Source organism: Macaca thibetana, chromosome 9, assembly GCF_024542745.1.
Source record: "Macaca thibetana thibetana isolate TM-01 chromosome 9, ASM2454274v1, whole genome shotgun sequence".
In the NCBI taxonomy this organism is placed as follows: domain Eukaryota; kingdom Metazoa; phylum Chordata; class Mammalia; order Primates; family Cercopithecidae; genus Macaca; species Macaca thibetana.
Window position 1 is genome coordinate 42,382,573 of NC_065586.1, and position 22,901 is coordinate 42,405,473.

At 46.0% G+C, this 22,901-nt stretch overlaps 1 protein-coding gene across 13 annotated transcripts in view; it reads right to left on the reverse strand.

The window, feature by feature from the left end:
- Window positions 1–432: 432 nt before the first annotated feature.
- Window positions 433–22,901, reverse strand: part of MARCHF8 (membrane associated ring-CH-type finger 8) — a 143,815-nt gene continuing 121,346 nt past the window's right edge. For 10 of the 13 annotated variants that reach the window (XM_050805343.1, XM_050805339.1, XM_050805338.1 and 7 more), the window contains 5 exons: window positions 10,019–10,107; window positions 8,930–9,775; window positions 7,017–7,197; window positions 4,913–5,060; window positions 433–4,345 (listed from right to left, as the gene is read on the reverse strand). In XM_050805343.1, coding sequence (XP_050661300.1) covers window positions 4,041–4,345; window positions 4,913–5,060; window positions 7,017–7,197; window positions 8,930–9,775; window positions 10,019–10,107 — 1,569 coding nt within the window. In that variant the 3' untranslated portion in view covers window positions 433–4,040. The remainder of the gene's footprint in view (window positions 4,346–4,912; window positions 5,061–7,016; window positions 7,198–8,929; window positions 9,776–10,018; window positions 10,108–22,901) is intronic. The other 3 variants (XM_050805348.1, XM_050805349.1, XM_050805347.1) reach the window with 1 other exon arrangement.

The window sequence follows — 22,901 nt, forward strand, 5'->3', positions numbered from 1 at the left end:
TGTGGCAGAGCTGTCACCGGCAACTCTGCTGGTCTCCCTGGTGCTTTCTCAGCTGGGCTGTGCGTCAGGAGCGAGTTTCTATGGATAAGGCTGGTTCATAATCAAGTGCTCCGCGGTCATGTGGTGACACAGACTCAAGTCTATCTTCCCTCAGGGTGGTGAGCGTAGGTAGGGTCTGGGTGTCTGAAGCAAGCACACCTGTGAGAAATGCCTGTTTTCACTCCCATCCCACACACTCAACCAGACACCGCCGGGCCACCCCCGACACACGTGTCTGAGGGAGGCTGAGGAAAACAGATACCTCCAGGAGCCACATATTATTTCCGGATGTGCAAGCCAGACAACCCTGGAAAGGGGGTCAGGGAACTGGAGTGCCTGCCAACATCCCCAGTCTCCCTGCAGGAAAACACTCCCATGGCAAAACTCCTTTGTAAGAAAAGCTTTATTGCTGCAATGAGACGTCCCAGTGTATAGCACAAACCCCTCTGTACAGAGAATTTTTCAAGTGGTAATACTGAGAACCAGTGAACATACACAAAAGAATACAAAACTAGACATTTAGATCACTAGAAACTTTCTAAGGTAAGCAAAATTTCAAATGTGAAGTGCCTTTTAGAAACTACACCACACATGCCAGTGTAAATTTGGTTTACCAATCAATTTCTATAAACATTGCATCTAACTGTGCATTGATCAACTGCACTTCAACAGCTACTTCCAAGACAAAGATAAATGCTTTTAGTTCCCTATGTTTTGGTCTTTCCTTGGGCTAGAAATGGAAACTGCATGTTTCATACCAGATTCAAAAGGGAAAGCAATTCAAGCGCGTATTTGCCTCTAGCCACATCCAGAGCCGTGTGGATCTCACCCGGTTGGTCCCAGCCCTTCTCCAACCCTGAAGCCCACACCAGGGGTGCAGAGGCAGCCCCAGATCATGCAGACACCACCTGAGGCTCCCAAACTGGCCCAGCTACCTGAGGCCTGCATGCCTGTGGCCAGGTAGGACACATGTGCAGGTTTGAAAACTAGGCCTACACGACTGCGAGTGGACTGAAGCAAAAAGGGGAAAAACATTAGAGGCCTGGAGTAGGAAGAGACCTTTTATAAAGTTTTCAGGAAATCCTCACAATAAACTTGGGCACAAAGACCAAATTGCTGAGGCCAGAAGCCTACTTATGGTACTATGACTTATGGGGAGTAGAGGCCAAATCAGAGAGGGCTGGCTAGTGATACCCCAGACACTTGCCTCTTCCCCTTTCCTGGCCTACAAGTACCAGGCCTCTTGGCCCTGAGACCTCATTCTGGGTTTCTATATGGGTCAACCAAATGCCATCCTTTCACTAAAGCCAGGTGCAAAATGAGGGGTGGGGGGGGGAAGCTGGTGAGTACACAGCACCCAAAAGAATCGAGAGAGCAAGTTTTCCGAGGCCACAGGAACACTGGCAGAGCTGGTGGCCACACCAGACGGGAGTACCACATCCCCGCCAGGCTTCATGCTTCACTGCTAGATGCAGGGGGCTAGAAGGGTCTGATGAATCAGGAGCTGAACTAGAACCTTCAAGAAAAGAAAAGGCAAGGGGGTGGCCATGTGCCCCACCAGGAGGGGAAAGAAGAATGTGTGTGGACTGTCCACAGTGAGGCCAGAAATGATGAGATGGTGTTAGGCAGAAAAGAAGGGAGAGGGCTTCCCATGAGAATCTGGTTGGGCATGGGAGGGGTACAGGGCTCAGTTATCAAGGCACCTTTGCCATAGTGGGGTGCCAGCTACACTGGGTGGGCTGCCCAGGGGCTGTCCCTACCTAACTACTTTCCTATCTACAGGATGTCTTGGTGCTTTTCAAGTTCAGCATAAGGGGTTCCATTTGTGAAGTGGGGATTCACACTTAGGAAATCTATCCTGGTCTTCACCTGAAACACCCATTTACTGCTGGGTGGCAGGAACAAGTACACAAAACCAGGGGCCTTGCCTGGGCAGTTCCTAAGGGACACTGGCAGGGCTGACCTGGGATTCAGCTCCCCTGAGTGGACAGTCTGTGGTTGTCTGGGGTCCCCAGGCTGAGAAGGGGTACGGGTAATTGCACTTCAGGGCACAGTGAACATAGGCATGGGCTGGATGTGGCCTGGGAGAAAAGGGAGGCTGCCCTATTTTCAGGAGCTGGCTATGGCTGGACAGTGCCTGCCTGGCCAGAGGAAGGCCACAGCAGAGCCACTCCACAGACTAAGACCTGTGTTGCCAAGGAATCAGACACTGGCTTGGAGAAGACAAAAGGATAAAGCCTGCTACTTTTAAGCCCACATCATAGCTTAGAGATCCTTCAGCCTCCTGGCCTTCAAAACGAACTCCAGGGCTTTCACTCTGAAAGGCAAAGAAATCACCTTGTGCCTGCTTCATCCCCTTAGCAGGACAAACGAAACACCTAAGGCCCAGAGAGACTGAAGGCAGGACCCCCAGCATCTCCCATCTCCTCCCTGCAGGCTGGGTGAGAGAGTGGCCTGGAAAGGAAGCATCTGCGCTACTTACATTGGGTTTCAGGCCCCCCGGCAACTTTCCCGGAGGTAACTATTTGCCTGGAACTAGGAAACTGGGTTTTAAAAACATAATTTTAAGCAGACTTTTTAGAAGGACAAGGCCATTTGATGGTAGTGATTTTGGTTTTGTTTTATGAAAATGGTACAGGTGGTAATCCCTGATGACAGAATGGACTGAGAGTGGGGCCAAGGGCCCCGAATGATCCTGTCTGTTCAGTCCGGTTAAGGCGACAGCTGGGCGGGCGTGTGGCCAGGGAGCAGTGGCACAGCAGACCCTGGCAGTTTGCTCACACCTGGCCCTCGTCCCAGAGCCAGCCCGCCTGCCTTGTGGCCCTGGCAGTGACTCCACAGAACCTCCCCGAGCAGAAACCGCATGGTGGGCCAGCGCTCATCTTGCACGCAAGAGAGAACCTGCAGTGCACACACCCCAGCCAGGGTGGCACATGGCTGCTCTTTCAATGTGAAGCCAGCACCAACTGGAGAGATTTAACTATAAAGGAATATTTTTAAAATATTCAGTTTTGTTATCATTATTCACTTCCTCTCTTTCCATTTAGATCTCATAAACTGTTCTTTTTCAGTGTTAACAAAAAAGAAACATACAGGGCAGGTCTATGAAATAACACCTTGTCATAAAACAGGCCCAAAAGCACAGGAATCATGCTTTAATTGCCATTTAGCATCCATTAATTCCCATGAGATCTGTGATTTAAAAAGCCTCTGGCCTGCTTGTCCTGTCTTAAAGTCATGAGTCTATTTTATGAACAAAACGAATGCCACGCTTCTTAGCATATATAAGGCAAAATGGGTTTTTGATCTCTCATGATGTAAAGGAGATACAAAGGTAAGGAAGGAAAGATTTTTAAATGAGACTTTTTTTGAGTGTCAATCCCACTGGACACACATATTACAAAATAAAGATTTTCTTCTGTAAAGTGCTGTTTGCTCAGTGAATCACGCGCCACCACAGAACACCACAGCCCCACCTGCTCAAGAGCATGGAGGAGGCTGCATCGGCAAAGGGTGGGCAGGAGTCTATGTTTGGGGGTCTGTTTCAATACCATCTCCTGGGGTTCACCGTGGTGCAGAGGGAATCCTCTCATCGTGGCTAGACATTCCCCAATGCTCTGCTCCAGGCTGGGGACTGCTGCAAGCTGGAGGCAGCTGCGGATCAGGGCCTGGGCGCCCCTGCTCCTGCTCTTCCCTTGGGATTGGCATTTTATTCTCTCATTCTGCTCAAGACCATGGGCAGGAACTCTGCTGGCTCCCCATCAGGTCATCGTGGGGTCTTCCACCTTCCCACAGAGCTGCCAGGCAGAGGCAGTACCCAGGTATGCCCGGCCCACAGGAGGATTTTCTAGGAGACTACGGAAGGTTTAGAAAAAGAGAAGCCACTATAGTCACCTGTCCAGTCTATGCTATTAAAGGACATAAGAAAGGTATACAATTGGCAGTAAACAATTTCCTTCGGCTCTTCATGGATGTCCAGGAAAATGACAACCCACACACAATCAGACGTGAATGATTTCTGCTCCAGTGTCTTCAGGCTCTGTGCAACAAGAAGAGTTTGTGTCGGAATAACAGATTCCACGTCCATGTTTATTTTCAAAGTTGGGCTCTGCTAGTGGAGATTTTTCAAAAATATTCTTTTTGCTTGTTTCTGGACAGTTTTGAACATAGATCACTCTATTATAGGCCTTGAGTCTCTTCCACAATTGCACATACACTTTACATTGAACATACATAAAAAGAAGTCCTCCGGTGAAGCCGATGGCCACAACCACCAATTTAGTCCAAAAGGGCCATTCTAGGATTCCTGGAAGGGAAAAACTCAGCCTATTAGATTTTATTTAAGATCTGAAGTAAAGAAAAACACAACTTCTGAACTTCCCATAATCAACTGATTCTGTTGTTGTGGTTGTTTAAGAGATGCAGTCTTGCTATATGTTCCCCAGGCTGGAGCGCAGTGGCTATTCACAGGTGTGATCATGGCACACTACAGCCTTGAACTCCTGAGCCCCCAGCAATCCTCCATTCCTCAGCCTCCTAAGTATCTGGGACTACAAGACTGCACAACTGACCAATGGATTCACAACTCATCCAACGTTGCTTAGTCAAAGAAGAGTGGAAGACAGTGCCCAGCTACTTCCTGCTTTTCCAGGACGCAGTTTGCAGATTCTCATGTTCCAGAATATGAACTCTCCTGACTGGGTTTCAAAAACTACCACCACAGCAAAAGAAACGCCAAAAAGGGGTCTGCTGCCTTCTAACTGATGTCCCTCCTCCAGAAACCCAGACGTTTTTGGCTGACTGGAAAATCCTCTGACCCCAGGACTCCTGTGAGCTATCCCGGCCCCTGTGCTGAGCTTGCTCTTCAACTCACCTGTTGCCTGCCCCTGCTTGATCTCCTCAGCGGTACGGTCAATGAGCACATATAAGGACCAGACCACACACGTGATAGCAATGATGTGGAATGTCACTGAGCACATGATCTTCCTGCGCTCGCTGGACGTCATCTGCAACTTCTCCCACTAGAAAAACAACACAAAGTGTGAGGCTCAGGCTTCTGGAAAAGGGCGCCGGTGGGGTGAGAGCATTGTAGGCAGGTAAGATTGGCTTTCCACCCCACTTCTCCCTTCCCAAACTAGATGCATTCCCACAAGTTTGTTCTCCTAAAACCACTTGGCTTCAACCAGGTACCAGGTGCAGCCAACGTTCTATGCAATGAAAAGAAGCCGGGATCAAGATGAATGTTGAACTACCATCAAAAATCCCCTTGTCTGCTTATTCTTGCAAGCAGACAAAAAATGGCCTGATAAAGAATTCTATGATTTCAGTCCTAATGAAAACAGTATGTTGGCCCAGGACCCAGGTGCTATGTTTTAAGTCTCCCTGATGTGCTGACTGGCATGGACGAGCGGAAGAAGAGGGTTGATGATGCCACAACACACTAGCAGATGGGTCACACTACATTGTGAAGGTGAATGGCAGAAGACGCTCACTCTTTGGTCCTTGCTACTTTGGCAGCAACAGCTCGAAATCGACGCTAAGAGTTCCTGGTACAAGCAGACTCTGCTAGTCCCATCTCCTCTAGGAGCTCATTAATTTACTCCAAATAGCCAGACTTTCTTTTTCATTTACTGGTTTCCGAATCGGGAGAAAACACATAAAGGTAGAGAGAAAGAACAATGTGTAAACACTCTGCACATATCCTTTGCCAACCCTAGTCACAGGCTCTTTCCAGATGGGTCTATGCAGGGTAGTTGAAAATAGAGCCTAAAAGACTTCCTATATTGAGAGATTAGCATAGAGTAGGCACCCAATAAATTACAAGGCTTCTACTGGGCAAAACTTTTTAAGCCGTTTGCGCAAGCCTTCTCTAACATCTGGTTGTTTTCTGCTGGGATTTTATACACTAGCAAGTTCCCTGGTCTTCCTACCTATAACACAGAGTCAGTGCCTCAGTGCCCCATGCTTCCTGCTACTCCTACAACACACGTAGCTTGACACCCTGTTAATGCTCACCCTCACCTTTCTAGGGTATGCTTTACTCCACAGACAGCTTGACCTCTCTAAACTCCTTTCACTCTGCCTGCAAATCCTAGTAATCCTTCAAGAACTGCTCTAAAACCCAAACACCCTGTGAGGCTACCATCGCTCCACTTCCCCAGCACTCTAGCCTATAACGAGCATTTCCTTTTCTGAATGACTGATATGCTCTACCAGCACATCGTTTAGTATTTAATTGGTTAGTACTTGATGATGTGACTTATCTTGCAATTTATATATTAATGTTCTGGGATAGGAACAGTCTTTTATTCTTCCAGACAAAACCGTTTGTGCTGGGCATCTAGAGAGATGTATGAAACAGTCAACATTTAAATAGAAAGCCAGTGCTTTGGACAAAGCTCCTCTCAGAGGGCACAGCGACATGGGTCTCCAGACAGCTGCGTGTCATGCAACGCCTGTGGGTCCTTTCTGAAGACAGCTGCACATCTTGCAACGTTTGTGCTTGCTTTCTTTTCCCTATCCACCTACTCACGCTCCCATCCAGCAAATACTTATGGGTATATACAAATAAATTTACTGTGTACTACACTGTGCTGGGTGCTGAGGAGATACTAATCTCCAACAGACAGTCCTAATCAGAAAGGCAGGACGTCAACAGTTAGTACGTATAAAATTAGGTCCTAAGATATGTCACAAACAGTCTGTGGTTAAAGGCTAGATGACTGACACCGACAAGCAAGCAGTCTTACTTTGAAGGGAAAAGAAGGATTATGAATGGTCAGAAAGAGCTTCTTCCTGAGGAGGGGGACTTGAAAATCGGCACCAGAAACAACAATCTCTACAATGCAAATGTAAGCACCAGCCCCAACTTTTTAAGGAAATGAACGTAGGCAAGCCATGACCTCATAACCTGAGACACCAGCTCTCTGGGGGTCACTGGTTTCAGGAAGGGTGAAGCATCCCTTCCTCCCACGTACTTTTCTCAGCGGTTTCAGCTTGGTCTCCATGATGAACTCATACTTGCAGAGCTCGCAGCAGCGCGTGTCAGAGCTCTTGATCCACTGCTGCAGGCAGGCCTGGTGCACGAAGTGGAGGCTTCCTGTGCAGTGGCAGGGGGTGATCAGGGGGCTCTCATCATCTCCTTCACAGTGGCAGATCCTATAGTGGAAGGAAAACCCGTCATTCCAAGGAGAGTCCCATGACAGGGAAGCTGATGCTTCAGTGGCAGGTCAATCCCCCCAAAGGAAACTCAGAAACAAACATTACAGAAGTGACTACGGGCACAAAAACATAGAAACACAAATGAAAACAATCACTACAAACTAAAAATTTCTAGCTTACCGCACCAACATGGAAAGTCTGGAGGGCATTTGGCAACAGAAAGGAAAAAATGATGTAAGAAATGACAAAGCAGTCATTTTTTGATATGACATGAGAACTTCACTGAAAGATGAATTTAAAGCAACATAGAATCATTTTTGAGAACATAAGATGGTAAAATAATTAGAGGAAAAATTTCTACGTAAAATAAAACCAGCATTCCAACTTCTAAAAATACTAGTGACTTTAAATGATATTTGCTTTTTAGCTATAATCACTGAATTTACCTTCATACCCCACAACTATGTATTTCTGTCGTCTCTCAGGAAGTAAACAAATATCACAGTACCTCTCCTAGACCTAAAACACTCACCATTACAAGATGCTGCAATTTCATCTCTTTTTCTTGGGACTACTAACAGCAGTAAGTGAGAAATTAACTTGAAAGCACTCTCTATTTCCAAGAATTATGCACCAAGATGTAGCTATTAGCCTGAAGGAACTTAACAGGCTTTTAAGAAACAGAGGGGTCTTTTCCAGCAGCTAGAGAACAGTTTGGGGCACCCGTCCTCTGGAAGGAGCCAGGCTCTCAGGCTGTTTGTTTTAGTGAGGGGGTCTCTGATCCAAATGTTAGAAATGATGACAGTTGGCACTAAGGAGTGGAGACTGGGGAAAGGTCAGAATGAGGAGGGCAGAAGAGTCATGACAAAAAGTGAATTATGGAGGCCAGACAAGGATGCTGCATAAGGGAAGACAAAGGGGGGAAACAGAGTTAGGACAGGACATAGGTTGGCTACACCCCAGTTAAAAGGAAGGAAGGAAGGAGCTACTGGAGAACAGCCAGTCCTCACACACCTTTTGGGGGTGGGTGGGGAGCAAGGGTTAAAAAAGAGGCTGGGAGATGCAACAATGCTTAAAATCTGGACCATCAGGCTGGAAAGCTGGAGATACTAGTTTCTTTCTTCCAGTTTCTTTATGCAAAGTCTACTTATTTTTAGTTTAGAAGAGTCAGCTTGGCCTTTAATATGTGTAGCTTCTTCCTCTTTTTTTTTTTTTGTTGTTTTCTTAGACGGAGTTTCACTCTTGTTGCCCAGGCTGGAGTGCAGTGGTGCAATCTCAGCTCACTGCAACCTCCGCCTCCTGGGTTCAAGCAATTCTCCTGCCTCAGCCTCCTGAGTAGCTGGGATTACAGGCGCCCACCACCACGCCCGGCTAATTTTTGTATTTTTAGTAGAGACGGGGTTTCGCCATGTTGGCCAGGCTGGTCTCAAACTCCTGACATCAGGTGATCCACCCGCCTCAGCCTCCCAAATTGCTGGGATTACAGGCGTGAGCCACCACACCCAGCCAGCTTCTTCCTCTTTTACTATTTGTGAAACTATCTTGGGACTCACATCATAAAAATTTTTTCAAATGATACTGATACTCCATTCTTCTGGAGAAAACAATCAACCCACAACTGGTTACAACTTCCTATTACTTCATTTTCCTGAAACTTCACATATTAAAGCAAGATGAGGCTCCCAATGAGAGCAGAGATGGCTAGAATGGCACTTCCTGGCAAACCAACCTGCAGACATCCCCTGATGTGGACACAGGAGATATGGGGGGTAATTTTTCAGAGAAGGGAGAAGGACAATCCAGGTCGCTGTCCTTTTCCGTGGAGCAGAGAGGCGCCCGAAGAACCCTACTCTTCGGTTTTGCAGATGTGCTGTCCTCAAAGACATCGTCATCTCCCATCTCGTCAGAGCAGAAGCCCATACTCCCTGCCAGCCCGCTGGAGGACTTGGCAGTGTGCAGGCGAGCGGCACAGCTCTCCAGCTCATGGAACCTGTGCAGACTGCTGGCGCTCGAGCCGTGCGAGAGTGAGAACAGGTACCGGAGCAGTCGCCGGCTTCGGGACGTGGCCTCGCCATCTGCCTTCTCTTCCAGCAGCAGGCCGGGCCTGCCCCGCTTGCCAGCTTCCACCTCTGAGGCAGTTGAGCGACTGGCAGAAAGGCATGAAACACAAGAATGTTTGGAATTGCCAAGAGGTTTGTGGTTCACGGTTCTTTTTTCTTTATGATGAAACCTGTTAGTTCTGAGACACGGATCTTGAGGGAGTATTAATTTTCCTTCAGAACAAGTTCTTTCCACATAGGCAAAACTTTCTGAAGTATCCTGCGCCTTCTCACCCACATCATTGAGGGACCTTGAGAACTTCAGTGTTCTTCTGGCTTTGGTATTCTTAGCAGGCTTCAAGGCCTGGACCCATTCTGAACCAAAGGAATTTCTCTTTGATGCCTGTGACGCATCCTTACAGATAACTGTCACAGTGAACCCTTGTGTCAGAGAACTCTGGCAGTGAGGAGCTTTCAAGACAACAGCAGACTGCACGGAACTGTGGTGACAACACTCAGAAAACACTGCACTGGAACTGCATGCAGAACAGTGGGATAAAAGCACAGAAAGTAAAAACAATTTTAAAAGAGAATAGACATCATAGTGAGGAAATGAGACTAGCATGGATAACTTGGTGAGCAAACCACACATAAAACTGGGCCAACTGTTTAGACCAAAGGCACATTGAATAAGCAAATGGAAATTCAAGGACCTACAGACACTAATGCTTATTTCTGGCTGCACACTGATCATGGCAGCATCTGAAGCAGAGTGTTACCTGCAGATGTCCTGGCTGGATGGCGTGATAGAAGTGCGAGAGAAGGATGACACCGGAGCCGGAGCTGATGCTGACGGAGGACTCCCAGCCTGCAATGACAGACCTCTGGTCAGTGTTCAGGGAAGAGCCAAGGGGATTGTGTGCACTGTCTCCTGAACGGTGACAGGTAGGAACCCTAGAAATGTCTGCTGTTTCCCGCTGCTCAATGAGTAACACAAATTAGATCCCTCTAAGCCTTGGCAAAACAAATCAAATATCGCTATTTTTTTCCTATCTGTGGATAAAAGTGTAAGAAATGTCTGAGGCTATGGAACACCACTACTAATCTCCTGCAGGTCCAGTGGCCATTTATTTTCTAAGCATCTAAATTGAATTAGTTCATACATAAGTCAAGACACCAAGTACTACAAGTTATCATACAAATGCCAAAGAAATATGAGGCCCCAGGCCTGCCAGCACTGGCTTCCCCAGCACTGTCTCCTAGTTCCAGAGATCACCAAGGCTGGTAGATTTAAGAGTTCTCTCCCACCTCACAACCTCATGCACAGTGCCAGATGCTCCCTGTGTTCCACAAAACCCCACTGCCCGGCCACAGCTCTTCATATAAAACGGAGTCCAGACCACCTGACATTGGGGGACACCAATCCATAGCTCAACCAGGGGCCAAGGTAGAGCACAGAATGCTCCCAATAGGTCTAATCTTGAAACTGTAAATTAAGAAAAATAATCAAGAAAATTTAGATTTGAAAGAAGTACAGCAAGAGGTCATGGGATAGAATACAGCCTCTGAGGTGGTGAATAGTCAAACTTAGAGAAAAAATCTAGGAAGGAAAGGAAGCACCGCAGTGAGGACAGAAATGGACAGAGAGAAATAGGGACAGTGAGTGGCACTGAGCTGAAGATGTGCCACCACCGCTAGAGGGCCCCAGACTTCCACGCCAGCCTCGGATTTCCCAGGCTCCACAGCCCCACAGACCTATGCATATTCATAAAAAAGCATTTGTCCCTCCTTAAGACAGTGAGCCTGAGTGAGAATCTGCTCCATGCAACCCCAACAGCCCCAGGAAAACAGTGCCATGAGTCTGTTATCACTGGAAACGCTGTATCACCACCTACCTTCTGCAGGCCCACCTGCATGGCCCTTGGCCCTGACTCCTTGATACAAAGGAGCTCCACCCTGGCCCACCATTCCCCGACTGAGGCCTAGTCCCTACTCTTTCTAAGTGCCATCCCCAAGGGTGCACTCTCATCCTGGAACTCCACCTATGGGACCCCCGACCTTGGTCAGCAACCAGAACAGATATAGCCATTGCCCGGAAACTCCTCCTCCTCCTACCCCTCACAGCAAATGAAGCAGCCTGGAGAGAGCCAGGAAAGCACTAGGATTAAGGCACCCACCCCATGGCTGCTCCCACTCCCAGTGCAGAGATTCAACGCCACTTTAATCCAAGTCCACCTGAAGAAACAAGATCCAAGAAGCTCCTCGTCAGCATGCTTCAGTGTACGCTGAGATCACGCTGTGCCACTCCATAAGCACATCTTTGAATTCACCAAATAATCTACGTTTATTTTCTAACTGAATATGCATACGGGCATGGCGTATACGGTCTTTAAAAGCATTAGAGGTCAAAGTTCTTAGGAATCTAAAGTTTACTTGGACACATGAAAACAGCATCCTTGAAATAACCCTCCCATCACTACCTTTGTCAATATTCTTCCTAAAACAAAATGAGAGACATCTCGGGATGCCTATGGACACTATGCTGTGACATCCCTTGCATCCTCTAGGCCTGACTGCATAAGCCATTGTCCTCTTTCTTCAACTGCCTTAGACACTGTCCTCTTTCTCCAGCATCCTCCACTCGGGGCACCCATCACTGGCTCCACCTGCCCCAGAGATGAGCACTCAAGGCCTTTTAGTATCATGGGCTTTACTGTTTATACCACAAGGGAGCAGACTGAGAGGGTATCCACGCTAAGGTCCCCAAACTCCTACAGTTCCCCTGTTCTCTGACATTTAGTCCTAATACTATTCTGGGACTGAAAGTCTTCCTGTACTTATTGCTCTCTTCTGTTACTTCTGAGGATGACCAGCTCTGTTCAACACACATAGGCAAGGCTGAAATGTGTCATGGAGACCACAGCCTGATCATGGTGTATTGCAGAGAAGTGAGTGTCTTCATCATCTGTCCCCAGATAGACTTGGAGGAAGAAATACCCACCAATATCAACATGCTTGCCTCTCATTGCTATGAGGTCGCTTCTTCCTCTGCATTGCTGGGTCAAGCATAGTCCCTGGAACTGAGGTATTGAGGGAAGCTCCCTCCCTTCAAGGGATGGCAGCAGAGGAAAGTACCTCTAAGATAAGAGCATGGTCCTCTGGAAACCACATGTACTTTCCTGTATTCTGAAGGGAAGGCAAACCCTGTGGGAGAAGGTGGGGTCTCATCTGGCAAATCGTGCCCAATCACGGTCAGTGTCCTGAGAAGAGGCAGGTTTCTGATGGGAAACTAAAGTTCTGAACTCCAGTACTAAACTACAAGTAATCCACGTCAAAAAGTGTACTCTGGGATAACGATTCCATTCTTGCATGCCCATGATGAGGAGCCAGGCCTGACGGTAGGAGGGCAGAGCCTCGTAACAGAACAAAGCCTGGATCTAGGAAGCAGCCATGCCAGGCACACACATGGCAGGACGTATGTTCATTTCCCTGTGTGATTCCCCGTGTGTGTGCACTTGTAGCAGATGTCAAGGCCAGCATGACAGTAAGAGCAGACCCAAGGAGGAAAAGAGTTCAGGGAGGGCTGGGGAGATTCTGCCCTGCTCAATTTTACATAGGAAACAGGAAACAGCCTTGGCATCCTCTGCCTACATTTCTGCTCTCATTTCACCCTTTCCAATCTTATGAAAACATTACAGGATACTCTCAGCAGGTATGTCCAGTCCAATCCTCATCAAGCCTCCCAACGACAAAGAGTCTCTCTTCTTATTAGATCATAAAATTTTAAGAAAAATTTAAAAATCTACTTACTGTTATTTTACATAAATATAAACTTCAACAAATGCTAACTCCTCCAATAAAAGCAAGAAAACCAGTGAGATTTGTGGGGTCACCACAGCTCCCAGAAGAGGCTCCTTCTGTCACTATCTAAAGAACAGCAAACATTTCAAAGGTCAGAACCAATCCATATGCAGAACGGTCAAGAAAACAATTTTAAAGAGCTTTATTTGTTGCTGCTATACAGCTGAGAGAAATCTATCAACCAACAAAGATCTAAAAGACTGGCTGATCAACAAAAAAATGAAGCTGACAGCTTCAAATATGGTTCCATGGTCAGATTCTGGAAGCCAGTGTAGTCAAAGGCCAGCAATCTCCTCTTAGGCGCTCTGTAGGACAGGACCTTACTAGATGGGACAGGACCTCACTAGATGGGACAGGACCAGCCTGTTCTGCTCTTTCTGAAAGCAGCAGACAGTGTGGCATGTGGGAGCTGGGGGCAGTACTAGCCTCAGCCATCTGTACCATACAAAACTCCGGAGAACACCTACACTCTCCTCTCCACAGGATCAGACCACACACGACTCGACAATTACTAATAAAAGTGCAAATGTTCATCATGCAAAAATCCAAATGTTTCAAGAAAACTTAGGCCCTCTGTTCCTCAAGTTTTTTGTGGGTTGCCAAATGACAGACTTTTCAGTCATGAAAAGGAATATAAAGCAATCTCATTACAAAAAAAAAAATTCTTCTAAAAATCCCCCCTTCTTAAGATGTTGTAATTAATTATGCCAAAACAAACCTCTGGATTTCTATCCAAGCCTAAATACCAGTTTATTTTATTTCTTACAAATGATAAATACTTTTCGACAATTTGTTTTGCTACATCCAAGTCTCTTAGTGGCTGGCTTTCTTATCAAATTCACAGTTTTAAATGACTTTAACAAGGTTGCCAAAGAATATATGGGGAAAAAAAACCTTTCCATATATCCTTGGCAAAAACTGGCATTCCCCTTTTCTGTTCCCTTCTGAGAGTGCCTGCTGTCACTGGAGCAGCTATAGCAGTGTGCTTACCCAGCTGATATCGCACACATCCTTCTCACTGCAGAACACCAGCGCGCCTTCCTTGGCCTCTGGTGCCTTCTGCCAGGTTACTGCCCAGCCTCCTCTATTACCCATGCCCCTCATTTTCTGTGCAACCCTCGACTGGGCCTTCTTTTCACTTATCAGCAAAGCTACTTTTAAACATTTGGGTCTCAGATGCCTAACAAAAGCAGATTTGCCCATCTGATTTATCTCAAAAGCGAGAGGGCCACAGGAATGATCTGTTTGGGTGAGCTTGTTTTTAGGCAAGGAGGAACGTGAAGAGGGGCTGGATAAGGAAGGTTAAGAGGCCAGAAGAGCTCATGGTTAAAACTGACCACCAATTTCAGTACTGCAAATCAATGACTTAGCAGAAACAACGGGAAAAGATGCACACACGGCTCTCAAAACATGAAAAGATGCTTCACTTCTCTCACAATGAGAAATACAAATTAAAACTACAATGAGATACCATCATCAGCCAAGAAAATTAATCAAATAATATGTGTTGGCAGAAGTGTTGGGAAGCAGGTATGCTTATACATTGCTGGTGGGAAAGCAAATGGTAAACCTCCTCAGGATGACAACTGCCCTCAGGAAAACAAAGACACATATACTTTGTCTCGGCAATTCTTTTAGGAATTCATTCTCACACACCTGTGGGAAGAAGTTTGTACACTGCACTAGTTTGTGACAGCAAAGGGCTGGAATCACCCTAAATGCCCATCACCTTGGAGCTGAGGCAACACTGTTCCATCTACAAAAAGAAATACCAGCAGTCATTTAAAAAATGGGAAAAGTTCTCATTATGTCCAGTAATGAACACACAAAGTTAAAGAAGCAGAGAGAGGCACCACTGCCATCTGTGCTCGGGTTGCAGAGACTACCCAGGACGGAGACGAGGGAACTTGGATGGAGGGACATGGACTTGTCACAGAGACCCACAAAACCATAACGCTACTTTACACTGAGCAACATTTCCCAAACAGAAATTCATTTTTAAAATAACATGTGATTGATGATTTAAAAAAGTAAAACAAAACTGCAGAAGCACAACCAACTGCAATGACTTTCCAACTTTGGGATGACAGGTAAAGAAATCAATGTAGTGAGTGACGACCTATGTTTTTAAAAGTACAATAAAATAGAATATGCCAGAATGCATCTGACATAAAATGGATAAAGTCTTCTGAGGTAATTCTGTCTCTCAGATGTGTATGTAAAAGTGAACTGGGTTTCAATATAAAAGCTGCTTCTTACTTTGGATCATGGTCAAAGTCACTTGAAAGTCACTGACTGACTGTATTTCTACACATAAGAAAGAAAAGAAGAAGGTGGCTAAATCAAGAGATCATGTTGGCTGTTGGCCCAGAGGCTCTAGAAGCAAATGGCTCTTTCTAGAAAGGAGGTTTTCCTCTACATGGAAAGCATTTGCCACCCATATAAGGGGTGTGTTGCTATGTAAACAAAACTTAGTGGCTTAAAACTACACAAATGTATCACTTCACAGTTCCCATAGACTAGCGCATGCTGAGATTCTCTGCTCTGGTCAGTCTCCCTCCTTCCTGGAGGCCTCAGGAGAACTGTGTTTACACATTCTCTCGAGTTGTTGGCAGAACACAGCTCCCTGAAGCTTGAGGACTGAGGGCCGGTCTGCTGGCTGACTCCACCTGGGGCAGGCCACAAGCATCTGCAGTCACATGACCCCTCCCATCTTCAAAGCCCACTTGTGCTATCAATCTCTCTGACTTCCCTTTCTGCCACCAGAGAACGTTCTCTGCTTTTTAAGCACTCACGGGATTCCATTGGGCCCATATCTATAACCCCAAATAATCTCCCTTATTTTAAGGTCAACTGTGCCACACAACACAACATGATCATAGGAGTAATAATAGCAATGCATTCCCAGGTTCCAGGCAATTGTGGGGACATTTTTGGGGACCATTTTAGAAATCTTGCTCACCAGATCACTTTTTTATTTGTGCTTCCTGCTCATGAGGTTGCTAGCGGTTACTGCCCTCCCACTTCCAAACTAAGAGATAGGGATCTGCTCCTAACTGCCAACTCAGCAGGCCTGACTTCATACCACAGAGCCAAATAAACTCACTTGGTGTTTACATACTGCACTGTGCAGACTGAGATTACATCTTACCAAACTTTCTGCTTAGCACAGAAGTTACTCCGTCAAACCAATGCTTCATTATGAGTAACTCTGCTTTCAATAAATAAATATCCAGTTGTATTCAACTTCAAAAATGAGCCACAATTAAAAGAAAAGAGGCCATTCTGTGGCTTTTCTGTGGCTTGCTCTGATAAATACATGTTGGCATATGAAGGGCTGTGCCAAGAACAAGCTTTCACAAAGGCAATTAATTAAAACTGACCATTAAAAAAGTAAGTATATACAATATACGATTCACAGAGAAGCATGTACAATAAAAACTACTGAATGCTAATGATTTTCATTATAAACGACTCTCATTAGCATTGCTTAGCAAGTAGCATTAACATGGAATTCTTTTCTATAGTGGCCTTTTAAAGGGAGTTAGAATACTTGAGTAGCAATAAATCCCCAGAACAAAGAGGGGCATATATTACAGCAATGGTGGAGGGGACAGAAGGCCACAGCTGAAGCTGCTTTTTCAGGGCTGTCTTCCTCCATGCTACAGCTGAGGATCTTGCAAATATAATTTGTTTTCAATAAATTACATTGAAGACAATGATTTCTGAGCAAAGGTGGCTTCACAGTCCCAGAAACTACAGCTGTAACCATATAAAAATTCAAAATCACCAGAAATAACATGGTGAAAGGGGCTGTGTTTGTGAGTTACTTATCACTCAAAAGGACCCTTTACTACTGTTGATTTCCTTTAAATATTGACCTTTTCAAATATAGTCAAAATACATTTTCATTGCCAAGAGGCAATAAAATATTTCCTCTGAGAGAATTCTAGGGCAGTGGCCAAAGCACTGGCTTTTGACCCCAAAGTCTCCCCTCTATGTCCTGGGGCCAGTCCACTGAGCACACTACCGAGCAGGAGTTTAATCATTTAAAAAATGAGGTCAACAATCTACAGGGCTGCTACCAGGATCAAATAAGTCAGAGGAGATGCATAAATGCAGCATACACCACTCCAGGCACACCTCCAGTGTGGAGCAAGACTTCCATTGACTACCACTCTTGACTCTTGATGACCTAGAAAGTAAACCTGCAGGTCTCATGTCTGCTACAAAACGCCTCATTCCAACCAAGGTGACCACTGTCCACCCACCTGGGAAGAAAACAGCTTCTGCTCAGGCTACTCATCTGGCCAGCCCTGACCCAAGATGCACAGAGCTCTAAGAGTGAACCCTGAGCCACGGAGCATACTACTGACAAAAACATGGCAGGCAGGAAAGATGACCCTCACTTCCTCTCGACCTAGGCCCTCCTTTCCCAGCAACTGGTGGCCTTTCCCACCCCTCCTCCTCCTCCCAGGAACACTCCCACATCCCAACCCAGCATGACTGGCCCCTCCTCAGGTTTCTCCTTAGAAAGGGCTTTTCATCCCTGTTATGATATCCTCATACCCTGTTCATTTCTTTCATTGCACCTATCAAGGTTTATGAGAAGATGTTACTGGGATATGTTAACTTAGAAGCTGTTGCTGATTGGTCTGGTACACAGTAGGTGTTTAGGGCACATTTGCTCAATGAACTAAACAGCTACCCTCTGGGGAGACTGTGCCTCTACAACAGAGATTCTCAAACTTGTTGGCCACAGGACCTCCTTAACACTCTTAAAAATTACTGAGGCCCCCACAAAGAGCTTTTGTTTATACAGGTTCCATCTCTCCATCTTTGCTATATTAGAACATCTTAAAACACAGGAACATATTCCACCAGCTAAGGAAGATGCTATCTTGCATGTTGCTTAGCTTCTGGAAACTCCACTGCATGCTTGTGGGAGAATGAGAGTCAAAAATGCATATAATCTTAGTATAATTGGGAAATTGTTTTAAACCTGCCCCTCTTCCACCTTCAGGAGACTGAACCAAACTTCAGCCAAAAACTAAACTGTAACCAGTCAGATGAAAAAGTACTGCAAAGACAGTCAGAAATTTTGCAAAAGGGAAGCTGAACAGAAACAACTGCCTCAGTGCTCTGTCAGGGATTCAAGTGAGGCTCAGCGGTGCTGAGACCAACTGATGCCATGCAACTCCTCCAATTCATTCCCTTGTTTTTGTCACTTAGGAATAAGTATCCTGTTTTGGGACAGCTGTTTTCTTCAGAATAAATTAATAAAGAACATTTTGCCTTATTTGTAATCCGTAAGGTCTGAGTAACCTGAGCGTGTCACTGGTCAACTCTGCATTCAGAAACAGAAAGAAGCAAACCATGGTCTTGACAATCACATCCAGGCCTGCCCTCGTGTAGTAAAAGTGGGTCAGCAAGAATTCCCTGTAAGGAATGTCCATCTGATATGTGACATTCTGCTGTATCTCATCCCTGTCTAATGGCAACAACAACCAGAAAATATTCAGGAGGCCTAGAAGGGCCAGTGCTCAAATTCATTGAGATGTGCTTGCCAAGCAATAGAGCAATCATTTTAAGTGCTCATTAAACATGTCCAGTCTGATTCGACCCAGGAATATTTGATTAACAAGAGGTACATATCACAGTCTGCAAGGCCCCAGTCTTGAGCAACTGCCAGAGCCTACAGAGCTGGGCTGGCTGGTGGGCTGGGGGAGAGATGCCTGTGCTACGGGCTTCCACTGCCTTCTCCCTGGGGTAAGTGCTGCCAGTCATGAACTTGCTCAAGAAATTGTGTCACCTGGACCAAATCTGATTCCCAGGGTTGAATGACAAGGCTTCCCTGGCTGTAAAATTACATTGTGTCTATGTACTGCCCTTTCTGCACCACAATTTTCCTCTGAGAGGCATCAAGAGAGGCTCCAAGAAGTCCAGCCCCTATGATTAGCCTAGCCTAGGCCACTTCCTGGTATTAAAGAAATTCCAGCTGAATAGAGTGGGTATAAGCCTCCTCAGGGAATTTCAATCGGCCTCTAAAGGATTTTAGGTCAAAGTACTCACACGAATAGCCACAGCCAACACAATCTTGTGGTTACAGGCAGCCACAATTTTCCAAGCAGGTGACAAATGATCTTTCTACTACAGTTTAACCTCATCCTGGTTGGCTCCTTTCCACCCCTCACATCTGCTTTACATGTCCTCTCCTGAGCCACATCTTCTCTGAGCAGCCCTTCAACTTGGGTTCCCGGTAATTCTCTACCTAAGCTCCTTACTGTTCCGTTGTAGGAATTCTCTCCATCCAAGGTATCGTATGGAGAGGTCTGCGTACTTCCCTCTGCTGTTTGGTTCAGCATTCAAAGCACAATTTCTGGCACACAGTTAGGTGCTGGACAAAATCTGAATGCGTGCAATCCTCGTAAACTCTGCATGGCCTCCTTGTCTCCATGTTAGAGATGAGATGTATTGTCAAATGGTAAGACAGCCTGCAGGTGGGGGCAGTGGTGGCACAGGACACAACGTCCTGAATAGGCAGTCACCTCACGTCATCTGAGTCCACCCTGAGGCCATGCCCAGTACACTGTGCATCACCCCTGCCAGCCATGCTCTATGGCTTCCTGGTACCCCTGAGACAATGGCCCCTTGATAGGCAAAGGCTCACAGCAGAGATGGAAAGTGGGCTTGCCCCATCCCCACCCCTCCCTTCTCTCTACCACACAGCCTCCTGAATACCCGTCTCTGTCAGAGCTCTATCTCACAAAGAGCTGTCACAATGAGTTTAGGTGATATACTGAAGAACATGTTTTTTAATAGTTATATTTTCACATTAAAAAGCTAAACAATCAAAGTCTAGAGGAGGGGCTTCAAGATGGCTGACCAGAGACATCTGGTACCTACCTCCTCTATAAAGAAGAACCAAAATAGCCAGGAAGAATCAGACTTTGAATAGATCATCTAAGAGAGAACATGCATTCAACAGAGAAGTGACAGAAAACACCTAGAGCAGGCAAGGAAAGGGAAGTCAGGCAAGGCAGCCGAGAGGTCCCCCAGTGTGGGGAAAGGGGAAGCGAGTGATCCCCAGCGGTCCACATTCCCACCATGCACTCCTGTAATCCCAGCCATGACAGAGCCCTAGACCCTCACAGGCCTTGAGGCTAACAGAGGGAGCTTCCTGGAGATGAAGAGAAGGCATTGCTCCAGGGAGAGAGCTCATGCTGGGTCCCACACACCCCTGGAGTCCAAGGCAGCTGCAAGAAGACACCATACTGAGAGCCCAACCCTCGGGAGACTGCATCCTGCTGGGGGCCCAACAATCCCTGCTTCTCCACATTCCTGGAACCCCACTGACATTCCTCACCACAACCATCGCAGCAGCTAGCTGCTGCTGCCAGGGATGAAGGGCAAGCCACTTGGCAAAGACCCTGCCGCCCCCCAGCGGTGAAACCACTGCACGCTTTCACAAGCGCCAAGGACAAAGTGAGCAAAGTGTGCACTCCCCAGCCACTACCATACAGCTACTGCCACTGAAAGCAACCCCACTCTTCCCAGTAGTAGCACTGCAGTACAGCCATTGCTGCCTCCACCGGAGCATTCTGCCAGGGCCTTGGAATCACCCAGTCCCTGCCCAACACTGCTAGAGCCTGAATGCATCCCTGGATGGACTGAAGTATGTCCTACTCAGTTTCTGAGTAAACCATCCTGGGACCTGGGGACTGCCCAGCCCATTCCACCACTATTGGAACCTGAGCATTCTGCTTGGGCATCTGAGGTCAGGCACACCCAACCTACCATTACCACCACATCTAGCACCCAATTGAGTACACATTTGGGCCTGAAGACTGGTTCACCCAGCCCATCACAGCCACTGCCGACATCAGTGCAAACTGCTTGGGAGCCAGAGGGTTGTCCTGCCACTGCTGCTGCCATCACCCATATCATGCCTGCTGCCCAGGGGCCCAAGAATTCACCCACCCACCCAGCTCGCCACTGCCACTACCAGCATTTGAGCAAGCTATATGGAGGCCCCCCAAAACTAACCCATCTGACCCGCTAACACTGGTGCCAGTATAAACTGCACTGAGGTCCAAGGGCAGGCATACTCACCCCACTACTGCCACCACTGGGAACAAGGACAGGCCAACCTGGTATCCCTGTCCCCAGCAAAACTTCACTACAGCCTCCACCATACCCTAAGATACTGAGGAAATCACAGACACCACTGACATGATTCATAGCCAAAGAAATAATACCACGACTACACTACTACACACAATGAGAATCAAAGCTAAAGTGCCCTGCATAATCAACACCACAGACACACCCTCAGGAAAAACTCCTCTCCTACAACAGCAAATTAAGAAAACTAGTAAGAGACTGTTACACCAGATGTGCAGAGATTAACATAAGGACACAAGAAATGAAAAATCAAGGAAATATGACACCCATAAAGGAACACAATAATTCTCCAGCAGTAGATTCCAATTCAAAAAGAAATTTATGAAATCCCAAAAACAGAATTCAAAATAATGATATTAAAACTCAGTGAACACTGGGCATGGTGGCTTTCACCTGTAATCCCAGTACTTTGGGAGCCCCAGGCAGGAGGATTGCTTGAGGCTAGGAGTTCGAGACCAGTCTGAGCAACACAGCAAGACCTCGTCTCTATAAAAAATAAAAATAAAAATTAGCTGGGCATGGTGATGTGTGACTGTAGGCCCAGCTACTCAGGAGGTTGAGGTGGGAGGAATGCTTGAGCACAGGAACTGGAAGCTGCAGTGAGCTACGATCACACCACTACACTCCTGCCTGGGCAACAGAGCAAGATCCAGAAGCTCAGTGAGATACACAGGAATACAGAAAAACAATACAAAGAAATGAGAAATGCAATTCAGGATATGAATGAAACATTTTCCAAAAATACATTACAAAAAGAACCAAACAGAAATTCTGGAACTGAAAAATTCATTACCTGAAATACAAAATACACTTGAAATACTCAACAAATAGATCAAGTAAAAGAAATAATTTCAGAACTTGAAGACAGGTCTTTTGAAATAATACAGTAAGACAAAAATGAAATAAAAAAAGGAATAGAAAAGAATGAACAAAGCATACATGGGACACCATAAAATGACCAAATATTCAAATTTTCAGTGTCTCAGAAGACAAACAGAAAACAAAAAAATGGAATATCTAACTAAATAATAGCTGCAAACTTCCCAAATCTTGCAAAACATTTAGACCTCTAGATATAAGAAGCTCAGAGATACCCAAATATAATTCAAGGTCTCCTCCAGAGCACATTATAGTCAAACAGTCAAAAGTCAAAGACAAATAGAGAAGCCTAAAAACAGCAAGAAAAAAACATCTAGTCATTTATAAGTGGACCCCCATCAGACCAACAGGAGACCTGTCAGCAGAAGCCTTACAGGCCAGGAGAGAAGGGGATGATATATTCAAAGTAATGAAAGAAAAAAAAAAGCCAGCCAAATATACTATACCCAGCCAAGTTATCACTCATAAATGAGAAGAAATAAAGTCCTTCTCAGACAAGCAAAAGCTGAGGGAATTCACCATTAGATTGGTCCTATAAGAAATGTTTAAGGGAATCCTACACATGGAAGCACAAGAACAGTATCTGCCATCATGAAACATACCAAAGTATAAAACCTACTGGTACAGCAAACACACAAATAAGGAAGAGAAAGGACTCAAATGTTACCACTACAGAAACCTACCAAACCACAATGATAAACAATAAGAAAGAAGGAAACAAAGGATATACAAAACCAG